The 12,551-nt window shown below is 34.2% G+C and overlaps 1 protein-coding gene across 1 annotated transcript in view; it reads right to left on the bottom strand.

Annotated features, from left to right (window-relative positions):
* The window catches only part of Cspp1 (centrosome and spindle pole associated protein 1), a 161,319-nt gene that overhangs the window by 78,039 nt on the left and 70,729 nt on the right, over positions 1 to 12,551 (bottom strand). Inside the window, exons 5-8 of the mRNA XM_023722388.1 lie at positions 11,302 to 11,382; positions 9,931 to 10,029; positions 8,643 to 9,082; positions 700 to 798 (exon numbers count right to left, since the gene is read on the bottom strand). Coding sequence (XP_023578156.1) covers positions 700 to 798; positions 8,643 to 9,082; positions 9,931 to 10,029; positions 11,302 to 11,382 — 719 coding nt within the window. The remainder of the gene's footprint in view (positions 1 to 699; positions 799 to 8,642; positions 9,083 to 9,930; positions 10,030 to 11,301; positions 11,383 to 12,551) is intronic.

The following is a 12,551-nucleotide window of genomic DNA, read 5'->3' as shown; positions in this document are numbered from 1 at the left end:
AAAATAATTCTCTCAATGAAAAACTCAATTAGGAAAAAACACAAGAAACTTATTGCAATTCTTTATGTACTACATTTATTCAAAGAGACGCCTTGACATATGACAAAGATAAAAAACATCTTCATTATACTATACATTGAAATCATTTATCCTTGTATACGATACCAGAAAGCATCAAAACTAAAAACCTATGAAGTTATTTCCTGTCTAAAAGACATAATATTTGTAAGTACTAACTTCTAAAGGAAATATTAAAAATTATCTATTCAATAAGCTGAAAATCAAGAAGTTTTGAAAGAGAAATTCACACTGCCGAAATATTTTCAAAGTGTATGATCATGATTCCCAAGATACTTTAAATAGATTTTTACTCCATTAAATTATTCATATATCTCTCCAAATTCAAACAAATTTGTTATATACCTATTTATATAACAAATTTATATACTCATAAAACAAATTTATATACATACCCAGAACATGTATAACCAAAAATCTGTCCTGCAAAATAATGCTGTAAAGCACTATAAATGTGCATTTACTACCTCTTCATTTTTTTTTTAACTTTAATTCCTTTCTCACTAGGTAAGAAGGCTATCAATATACTATACCTTTGTATTTTTTTTCAAGGAGCCAGTTTTAGGTAGGTGCTGTTTCAGTGTGGTGACTTAAGGGCAGAATTTATATCACATACTATACCTTTCATTTCCAGCAGGTGAAATTCGTGTGTTTGAGTGTTCTATGACACCAGCATCATTCTCCATAGAAGGCACGTCCCCTCGTCTTTTCCCATGCATCCTTAAAAACACATTATCTTATAGAGCATGCTCCACACACAGTGGACCTTCTCATCTCTTTAACATTTTAACATTTGATGTTGGAAACATTAAAGGGAACATGGTGTTGTACTGAAGTTGTACTATAAACATATTCTAAAATTAATTCAAACGAGATTTGTTTCAGATATGATCTGTTGGTTAACAATAGAAACTAAGATTTTAAGGTATCAGGTTGGGCTTGGGCTTGGGGGGATGAGAAGGTGGTGGGGTGGGGTTGGGTTTGGTTTACAGTGCTGGGGAACTGCAACCAGGGCCTTGCATATACTACGAAGAACCCACACACCCTGCTATTAGCAGATTATTATAAATTATTTCAATATAACTTCTGGAAATGTTTTATTTCAAGTTACAAACTTAGAATATTTTTAAAGTTAAAGGCAAGTGAAGGTAGACATTTTATTATATACTTAGTAAGTGAATAATTGAGCAAATCCTGCATGCTAAGTAGTTCTCCAGACACACAGCTGCTGCACTCATGAAGACGGCAGTCAAACTGAAAACGCCTTCTTAAAGTTAAAATTCATAAATTTTGTAAATTATTTCATCATATTTGCAAACTTTTTAGCATAAAATATAACCACAATCTTACCAATAAATTAAATCAAAGATAGAAAACCACAATATTTGCTAATACATATAGAACACGAAATAATGTTAACAAAAGCTGAGTGGAAAGCATGAACAAACATGCCAGTTTGTGGATAGATATGATCAGTTCTCTTTACTTTCAAGTACAGAAATGAAAAAAGTAAGAATATTTTTCTAATTTCTTCTTTAAAACTATTTTTATAAATTAAAAAAATCTTTAAATTAACATTTTCTTTTTCCATTTGGCAAACATTGATTTTCTAAATTTAATTTCTCAAACATCAAAAACAAATATAACTTTCTTTATACCAACACTTTTCCATGAAAACTAGTATTTCATAAGTCCTATTTTCTTATGTGGCTATTGAGTTATTTAAAAACTAGACTGACTTTCTCAAGAGGACTAATAGAAACAGGGTTGCTCACGTACTGTTATGGTTTATGTCTCTATGTCCCTCCAAAGCCTCATGAACTCACGGGGGGGGCGGGGGGAGAGGAGGGAGTTTCTGCAAACTGACTGAACCATGAGTGTGATACTCATCTCGGAATTAGCACACTGAGGGGTTTATAGTTGGGTGGGGTGTTGGGAGGGGAAGCCTGGCAGGAGTAGGTGAGTCACTGGGTGCATGACCTGAAAGGGAACAGATGTGTTTATCTTCTCTGTTTCCTGCTGCCATACCATGAATGGTTTCTCCTCTACCATGCCTCCCTGCCTTGGAGCACTCAGCTATGGGCTGAAACTGCTACAGACTGAGTCAAAATGAACTTTCCTTCTTAAGAGTTGTTGGTGTCAAGTCTTGTGTCTCAGCATCAAGAAAGTAACTTAAGACTACCAATCAATATTTTTCAATAAATTTCACTATTAAATGAATAAAACAAAGTTTTTAGTTTTAGTAGGAAAGGTACTCTTCATTCTGATAGAACAAGTATAAAATTCTTGTTTCCATCACACTAACTGCTGTCAAAATGATCTGTGGAGAGAAAAAAAATGATTTGGATTTTAATCTGAATGATTTAATGTTTTGGGATGATACATGGAACGGCTTCCATTTTTTTACTCACATCACATCTAAAACAGAGCTCTCAATGAACCATTAAAAAAGAATTTCAAGTTACCACAATTCATCAAAAAAATACCTGGCTTTACCTAACCTAAAGTCTAGGTATGCTCTTTTAAGCTGACCCAACAGTTTTAGTGCCATTTCCTGACAACTGAAAGCACAGGTGATGTAAACCCAAAAATTCAAACCGGGAATTAACAATGCCAGGCAACTAAATGTATTTACACTGAATCTATAAAATGCATATGTGCAAAGGACTTAACAGAGCAAGCAGAGACTGCCTATGGGTAGAAAAGCCTCCTTGTACAGACAGCTTTGGGTAGTAGCTTGGAACACAGATTTTGGGAGAGTTCCCACCATCCCAATAACTAGTAAGAGTGGCTCATTATTGCTAAGCTATTTGTCCAAACAATATAGTGCATACAATACCTTAAGAAAATTTGGAATTTTAGTGCACGATAATAAAAGGATGCCTACATGACAAGACTCCAAAGCCTTGGACACTGAGTTTGAATAAGCAAACATTTCCTCATGCTGCCAACAATTCAACAGTGAAGGCATTAAGCATCTCCTGTGTGACTTCTCGAGGATCTGAAACACTCATGTCTCCTTTCCTTCCGATTCTGTCCCGTGCACCTTTCCCTTTGCTGATTTTGTTTTCTATCTTTTTGATGCAATAAATCATAGCCATTATTACAACTATATACATAGTCATGATTACAACTACATATACAAATCCTAGAAAGTCTTTCTAGAGAATCATCAAACCTAGGAGTGGCCTTGGGAACCCATGACACAATACAAAAAAGTAAACGCACTTATGTGGCAAAGCAGTCGCCATGTCAATGAAAACTTTAAACAGGGTAATTTGAAGTTACAAATTTTTAAAGCATAACTTGGAACTCTACAATTAAAGGCCATTTAAGACAAACAAAACATGTTTAGAAAATCTATCAGAGAGAAAAAAATTACCAAAGAGCTTGTGGCTTCCTCCATTTTCAATTAAGTTGTTAAAAGAAAATATTTGGACTTATAATTCTAGCTTATTTTTATACAGCTATATGAAAGCATCTACACTTAAATTGTATCAGCATATAAAAATATCTTGAGGCTCTTCAGCATATAAAGGTAAGAAAGCAAGTGCTATGTGCCCAACAGGTGATTTTCAAAGTTTATTCTAAATTCAAGAAATTTAACAAATGATTTTACTTATGTAGAAAAGTAAGGTCTCTCTTCTAAAATCTATAGTAAAACCACAAAGATTTCCCAGGAAACAGTCCATATAAAAGATGTTCTAAAATGTACCTTCCACTGAAGAAAAAAAAAATTTGTTAAGTTTTTAAAAGCTACCTATGACTGATAATTATAATAAAATCAACATACAGGAAGTATTTAGTCAAGAAAAAGAACAGTACAGGGATTCAGTACAGATTCAGTTTTTCTAAGAAATCTTTTCTGTTTGGTTATTAAGAAATTCAGAGCTAGAACACCAAACCCAGAAGCAATATGTATATATATACATAAAATGCATAGTACAGTTACCACCCCTCAACTCATTGCTAGAAAAGGGCAGAACTCATAAAAAGAGAAACTGTGCTTAATTTGAATACAAATTAGATTATGACTGAGGGAATGAAATAAATACCAAATAATTTCCCTTTTTCCCCTTTCCTGTTTCCCTAAAAAGACATGAATATTTAGTTGATGAGGTAAAAAATCTTAATGCCATGAGAACCCAGTTACAGAGTCAGAACCAACTTTACCCTGAAAGCTAATGCATCAATTGTTCATAAACTTTCTTCAGAAATAAAACAAGTAAATGAGTCTGGTGCCTAGTGTCTATAATCCCAGCACTTAGGAGGTTGAGGTCATGAGTTGGTAGGCCAGCCTGGAATATACAGTATGTCCAAGCCCAGCCTCAAGTACAGAGTAAGACCCAGTCTCAAAAATTCAAAAAAGAAAAAACAAAAGAACAAAAAAAGTAAACCTAACCATTGAAAATCACAGGTATTTTCAACCATCTCACTTAAACAGGAATAAATCAATTTCTAAATGATGAGTACCTTTCCTTCTTTCTTAATAAGACACCCTACTTCAGAAGTAAATTTACAGTGTTTACATTATCAATAATAACACATTTTAAAAATAAACTTCTTGCCATCTGTTGGTCCGACGCTAATACAGCACACTGGGAAAAATCCAATTTCTCCTTAAAGAAACCATCTAATTGATAATAGTAGCAGCTATATCACTTTGCCTTCATATCAAAATTTTCTCTCTTCTAAATGAAATCTGCTCTTAAGGGTACTACTGCTATAAAAGTTAAAGAAAAACTCTGAAATGTTTTTCTTATTCTCTTTAGTTCTTTCCTAAGAGATAAAACTTTAACAACAGTGTTTTCTATTTTCAACTCTATCTTCAAAGTGAGGAAAATAATTTTTACAATGACCTAGCCAAAGATGAATTAAAACTACTAAAAGATGAAAAAGTAACAAATTAGATAATGTAAATTCTAATAAGCCATTTCTCCTCACTTACATCTTATACATTAAGCTTAGAAGAATATCTTACACTGAGCACTTCATCTATGTAGTTACAAGAACTTTCCAACTACAGGAGTACTATTTCAGAACTGTATTACATGACTACTAATTATAAACAGCAAATACCAACATTTAAGTAAAATGAAAATCCTAAGTACATTTACCATATAGAAAAAAACAGCATTTTCATGCTAAAAACTTTTTACTTATTAACATTATATGCTAAAATAAAACATAAGGTAACATGTAAGCTTCTACAGCTCACATTAATAAATAATAAGATGAATGCTTTCAAAGAGCCTAAAAATTTTGAAAGATCATAAGGTATACAACTACATTCAACTACAGAAGGCTCCTAAAACATAAATTTTACTCAAATTAGTAAGCATATAAAAACCAATGAAATACACAAAATAACAACTGTCACAGCGCTAACCACCTTGTTAATTATGTAAAAATATTGCCAGTGATTCACATTATCAGTTTTAAAAAATATTACTTTTTGAAGAAAATTTTCACTTTCCCATCTTTAAATACACTGTTATACATTGAAAATAATTACAATTAAAGTAATTAGAAGCCAAGGTCAAAATATAAAAGCATAGAACTTATCAGAGATTGACTTTAGAAGGGGGGAAATGGGGACTGGGGAGATAGCTCAGCAGGATAAGCGTCTTCCTGGTAAGCGCAAGGTCCTGAGTTCAATCTCCAGTCGCCCCCTCCCCCCTCAGAAAAAAAGAGGGGGAAAGACAGAGAACAAGAAAAATAATTTTGGATATCAGCCTCAAATTTTTTCCTAATAGTCATTTACTCTACTAACCACTTTGCCTAGTAAGTAAATATAAATTACTGAGTGACTGATATAAAACATTTGGGGAATGGGACTGGAAATAACCTCAATTATCATCAAGATAACATATGAAACACTTTCAACACTTGAAGAGGTAAGATCTGATACATTAACAAAACAGAACTACTATGAGATTTTTTTTTTCCTTCTCACTAATGGGGATTAAACCCAAGGCTTTTGCACTCACTGTATCCCTAGCCCTCTTTAATTTATTTATTTTCTTGTTTCTCTTGAAACAGAGTTTTGCTAAGTTGTTAAATTGCCCAGGCTGGGCTGGAACATTGGGTTAGCCTGCCTCAGCTTCCCAGAGAGCTGAGATTACAGGTGTGTGCCACCACATGACTTACATTTTGAAGAAACACATTAATTAGTAACTAGTCTTAAGTTCTTAAGTGAGAACTCAACCACATGTTTATTCTCAAAATACTAATCGGGGAAGTTAATATAAAAAGTTCATTTCATTTACAAGATATGTTAAAAAATAAGCTAGTTCTCAAATCACTAGGATAGAATCCATTTGTCAATTCATATATAAAATCATCACAAGGTTTAATTGTAAAAAGTAAAATATATATAAAAGCAAAGTAGCAGTCATGTCTTTAAGATTCCAAACTAAAAATGTATGCATACAGTACATTCTAAAGGTACACACAGAGGGAAAAAGTTCTCACGTACAAAGAAAGCATCACCAAAAGTCCAAGACTACCTAAAGTTCTCCAAATGAGAGTTCTTTCAGTTAGGGCAGCTTTAATTACCTTCAGATAAAAAGCATTTTCATGTACAAGTGAAAGACACTATAGAATTTGGAGCATTTTCTGAAGTACAATTAAATTCAGATCAGAAGAGCTACAATGGGAATTCCAAAATTGTAAACCCTTCACTTAAAATTATTTAAACCAGTGTGAATATTAAAATATTTAAAAATACTGTGGCATTGTGCAGTAGCCAGCTAGGAGGCTGAAGTGAGAGGTTCTCAAGTTCAAATTCTGGTCAACTTAGCAAGGTATTATTTCAAAATAAAGTGTTAAAGGTAGGCAATGTAGCTCAGTGCTCCCTGGATGCAATCCTCAATACAGTACCCCTGAAAGTGTGAACAGAACAGAACCACTACGACATAAAAAGTAAATGAGAACTGTAAAACTTTAGCTCTGTTATCATACTAAGCTTTGCACAGCGGCAGTATCATAGCCAATGAGGCATAGCTAAGCCATAATTATTGCTAATAGAATACTAAAAACGCAGGATTATCCCTGAAAAAGATTTTTAAAATATTAAAAAGTAAATTATTTGGACTAATAAATGAAACAAGTCCCATAAACTGTTCAAAATTTAGATTTAACCCTTTCAAGTTAACAAGTCAATGATGAATAGGGGACCCTGTGACATTTCTCTATAAGTTAGGTAAATAAGGGCCTGTGAGATATTGCTCAGTGGACTAAGTATCTGCTTAAACAAGTGCAGGGACTGGGTTCAATTCCCAGCACCCCTGCACCAGCCCCACCCTCAGGCATGCTGACCAAGGAGACTGAGCATGGTGGTGCATGCCTGTAATCCCAGCACTGGGAAACTGAAAACAAGAGTATCACTAGGAGTTGGAGATGCCTAGTGAGACCCTATATCAAATACATAATTTTTTTTTAAAAAAAAGGGAAAAAAAAGTTAGGTAAACATATGTCTAAATATTTCTGTAAAGGGGCCAGGGAGATAGTTCAGTAGAATAAGTGCTTGCCTTGCAAGCACAAGGGCCTACATTCAATCCCCAGTTCCGCCAAAAAAAGAAAATTAAATAAATAAATAAATAAATGTTCTGTAGTAAATATGACTATGACAATAAAATAAGATTTCATTGTAGTAGGTAATTACAAATATTACCACAAATATAATCATTCAAAGGAAATAAAAAAGCATTTGAAAATCCAGTAAAACAATGCCATTCCACTTAGACAAATGTTCACGAAGTAATTTGAAAACAAATATATGTTGATAATTAGAATACACGAACATTAAAGGAATAAACATTTTAAAGTTAATAAACTACTTCACACATTTTAAATTGTCCCTTTAACATCAGAATTGGGATGGCCATCAGCCTGGTTTCAAGTCGCATTACCACACAGAAGAGTTACTTTTCCTTTGCCAGTCACACGAGACAATCAAGACACCCTGAATTCATGTCTTGGGGTTTTGGGGACACTACTGGCAGCATGAATTCAGACTGAGAACCTGTGCACTGTTTTACACTCCAAATTTCCAGACAAGATTTTAGTTCTTTTACTCTCTCTTTTCAGTGCCAAACTTGAGGCATGGAAATGACCTTACTAAAGTTTTTGTTTTGATTTGTTTGCACTGCTAGGGACTGAACCCAGACCTTCATACTGAACTATATCCCCAGTCTTTTTTATTTTTAATTTTGAGACAATCTCGCTAAGACACTAAGTTGCCCAGGCTGGGTGCAAACTTCCAATCCTCCTGCCTCACCATGACTAGCTTCAATTTCTCTTCTTTCCCTTCCTGAGGGAATGTTCACTTCCCATTTATTTTCACATGAAAGGTATGGCTTTCAGGTTTTCAGCTTTATACCAGGGTGCCCATCTTGTGTGTTTAGTTTACTTTTTTTCAACCCGGTGGGCTCATAATATAACGGTGCTTTATAAAACAGTATCTTAGAATTATATGGTAAATCAAATGAAACTGCTATTCCCTAATATACTGAAAAAATAACACAGTATTAATAAATATATAAAAACAAAGTGGTAGATACCTGTCATTTGTACACACTCTCAAAAGTCTTCTATCATAATCACTTTCATATCTAAACCTTTCATCCATTTCTTCACTTACTTCAGGATCTTTGTCTGGTTTATAATACTGTCTATCAAAAGCAGGAACCTCATGAAACCTGCACAATCTTCTCTCTGAAACACCAGGCTTGCTGGCAAACCTCTGATGTTTTGTATTGGACACACCCACTTCCTCATTAGTTGTTTTAGTGATTCTTTTACTTCTTAATTCAATTTCATCATCCAGTTGTCGGTATCTGTCCTCCTCTTGCCGTCTCCGGTTGAGAAGTTCCTCGTAGGTCTCTGAAGGAGGTAAGACATCCCTCCCGGGACCTTCAGAATTTGTGCAGTATGTGTGTCTTTGTAGAGGTAAATCAGATTTATCTTGACTAACAGGATGTTTATTGCTTTGACGCTTGGGCTATTCAATTAAAAAAGAAAAAAGACAGCAATCAATGAGCTACTATCTCTTAAAGCCTTAAACTCTCAATTTTTACATTTAAGCACCTGTGAGAAATATTTTTTCTTTAGAAGAAAATTTCAAGCAAAAGGTACCTTGCAATAAAACATCAAATATTAATAAACAGACAACAGTAAAATGAATAAGTAGATATAAAAATAGAAAACAAACTAAATCCAAATTCCTATCCCAGAAGATACCAGACATATCTTTGCAGTTAAATATTACTTCAAAATATTTCAAATTAAATTCTTTTTCAACATAAAGAACATAGAATTGATAAAGGTGTGGCTCTAAAAGCATCAGACATCCTAAAATTTGGGAGAGAGAGAGGAGAGAGAACTGTCAATTTTAAAAAATCACTTAAAAATAAATTATTTCATAAAACTGATCTCTAAAATTAAATTTCTCAAGTTAGAGTACATTTTATTTATTTATTTTTGTATTTTAGGGAAGGGTCTACAGGGTGTTCACAGGGTCTCACAACTAGATGGGACTCGCAGCGATCCACCTGTTTACAGCCCCCAAGAGCTGCGATTACAGGCTGCGCCACCACACCCCGTCTCAACTGCCATCTCAGCAAGCCTTGGGGGCAGGGCTGGCATGGCAGGCCCTAAAGATTACATTTAAAACATAAAATTCTTCAGGTCTAGATAAAGCCGTTCCTAAAATAAACATTTAAATGTCCTATGTTTGGCTTAATTTTTTAAAGTTTTATATAAAACTCAATTGTCTAAAATATAAAAAGCTTTTCAAATAAGTACAAGATATTCAGCCTTTGACATTAAAACTTTAAAACCAAAATTTACCTCAGTGTTCTTTTCTACCTGTCTGAACTTTTCACTGGATTCTTCCTTACCCCTGAGAAACTGATTATATTCTTTGTTTCGTTCAAGTTTCAACCTTTCCTTAAAACAGAAACCAAAACCCAATGTTAATTCCAACTTCAGGAAAAAGTATTTTAATACTGTATCAGAATCATACAAATCAAAGTTCTTACTCAGAATCAAAGTCTACTAATGATGTAAAGGATATAAATCATTATAAGGAACAAGACCAAAAGGAAAAGCTTTGACCATCACTGCAGCTCCCCACAGCTCTCTTACCACATGAGAATATGTGGCACTTGATCCACTAATACATGAGACCTCTAGTCGTAGAACATTTCCATTTCAGTACTGTAATTACAGAAATTAGACAACATTTTCCAAAGAGCCATTCCCCATAAATCCACAATTCCAGATTTCTTTACCTATAGCAATCCTAGACAAACCAGGTACATCGTGCACACAGCATTTACAGATGAATCTCTCCTATTAGTAAATATGATAACTGTTTGCAAGGAAGTCCATTTCCAAAAGGATATAAGCCAGTTACACTTTCTCTCAAAGACAGCCCATTTTTCACTCCCTCAATTTCCAAACCTAGTCCCAAAACACCTGCTGCTAAATGTCCTTCCCAAGTTTAAAGGACTCTTGTTATTATTTTAAATACAAAAAGGTAAAATTATATACACATTAAAATATAATATAAATGCTCTATGAGTACACAATAGGAAATTAGGAAACGTTCTTAAATTCTTCATACCATGAATGTCACTGAAACAAAGTAATTTAAAAGAAGTACTGATGAAAATAAGCCTGCTTTATATGGGTTCCATAGTGTAATGGTGAGCACTCTGGACTCTGAAATTAACACTGTTTTTTGAAAATTACTGTCTTTGTTTTATATACTGACCTACCTTGAAAACTGAGTCTATACAAGGAGTATATAGCATTTTAAGGCTATTACCTCTAAAAAATATGAGTAAAAGCACACACTGCAAGAGCCCAACCCTTGCTCTCCTAAGAACTCACTGTACTCTTACATCTACATTTTACTGATAATTGTATCCTGTGCATCAATGTTGCAGTTCAGAAAGCACTGCTGAAAATAAAATTCTGATTATTCAATTTAAGTGTAATCATAGAACACAAGAATCAACATATTAAAGAAATATATCTTCACATGATGACATGTTTAAAAAACTTTTTAAACAGCACAACTAGAGACTCCATAGATTTTTTCAAAAATAACTATACTCTAATATGAGAAAATGATGTAATGGTCTACATTTAAATTAGAAATATAATTTTGATGCCTTAGAAAACTACCCACAGTGAGAACTATTACCCACCTACCTTAGCAGATAACCTCTCACCAATAGGAAGAGAAACTCCCAGAGTAGATGGATCTGTTTCACCCGTAGATAGAAAATTTTTCTGTATATAGACACATTAAAAAAAAAATTACCTGATTGACTTTATAAAATGTTTCATAAGCATATCTTTGCAATCTATATTCTGAACTATTAAAGTATGCAATAAAACAAAGCAAAAGAATGAAATGGAAATGAAGAAAATATAAATCTATAGCATACACACCAAAAGTTACTGAAAAAAAAGAAAAAAAAGGTCTAAACACCAGCTCCCTAAAGGGGCAATCAGTCTTTTTAATTTGAAATATATATGCACATATGTGTATGTATTTGATTCAAGATGATAAAAGAAAGCAGAATAAAGTAAGGCTTTTCCAAATTATATTCCTCTTCTATGCATATATTCTTCATTCTACTGTTCTTTTGTTCTCAAGGCAAAATTTAAACTTCCTCACAAATACCCTTATGGATTCGTACAAGTTTTTTCTGCTTTTCTGTTACAGCTTGTATGTAGTTGTGTCCCCAAAGTTTCAGACACTCAAGATGCTGCTTCTCAGAGGTAGCTGGATTTAGGGTATGTTCATATGGATTAAGACTGATAGCTAAATTAGTCAACTGACTGGCTTAGCTTAGTTATGTACGGATAACAGGAATGCCCACCTGAGTAGGGTGACACCCCCCACAAAAGCTTGTAGCCTAGATAGACTAAAAGGAAAAAAGAGACTTGCTGCTGTTGCTCTTGTCTCCAGCCTCCTACCTGCTCTACCATGGACTATTTCTTCTCTGTGTACATAATGGACTGTGAGTCAAAAGGCCTACATTGGGGCCAGTCAGATAGCTCAGAGGACTAAGCACCTACTTAGGCAAGCACAGGGACTGGGGCTCAATCCCCAGCACCACATGCTGTGCTGACTCCGCCCCTAGGTGTGCTGAGCCCACCATTGAGATGGGCATGGTGGCGCACGCCTGTAACCCTAGCACTGGGGAGGCTGAAAACAGGAGGATCACTAAGACTCGGAGCTGCATAGTGAGACCCTGTACCAAATACAAAAAAAAAAAAAAAGGCTTACACTGTAGAACTAGCTCAATTCATAGTAACTGTAACCATTAGCAAGTCAATTAACTTCTCTGACAAAATTTTTTATGAAATGAGAATGGCACCTGCCCTGTCTGCCTACCAAAGCTGGTAAAAATCAAGATTTGAGCTGAGCATGACAGAGCATGCCTGTAATC

This window comes from Octodon degus, unplaced genomic scaffold (genome assembly GCF_000260255.1).
Source record: "Octodon degus isolate 3935 unplaced genomic scaffold, OctDeg1.0 scaffold00091, whole genome shotgun sequence".
NCBI lineage: Eukaryota > Metazoa > Chordata > Mammalia > Rodentia > Octodontidae > Octodon > Octodon degus.
This window is presented reverse-complemented; position numbering and strand designations above follow the sequence as displayed.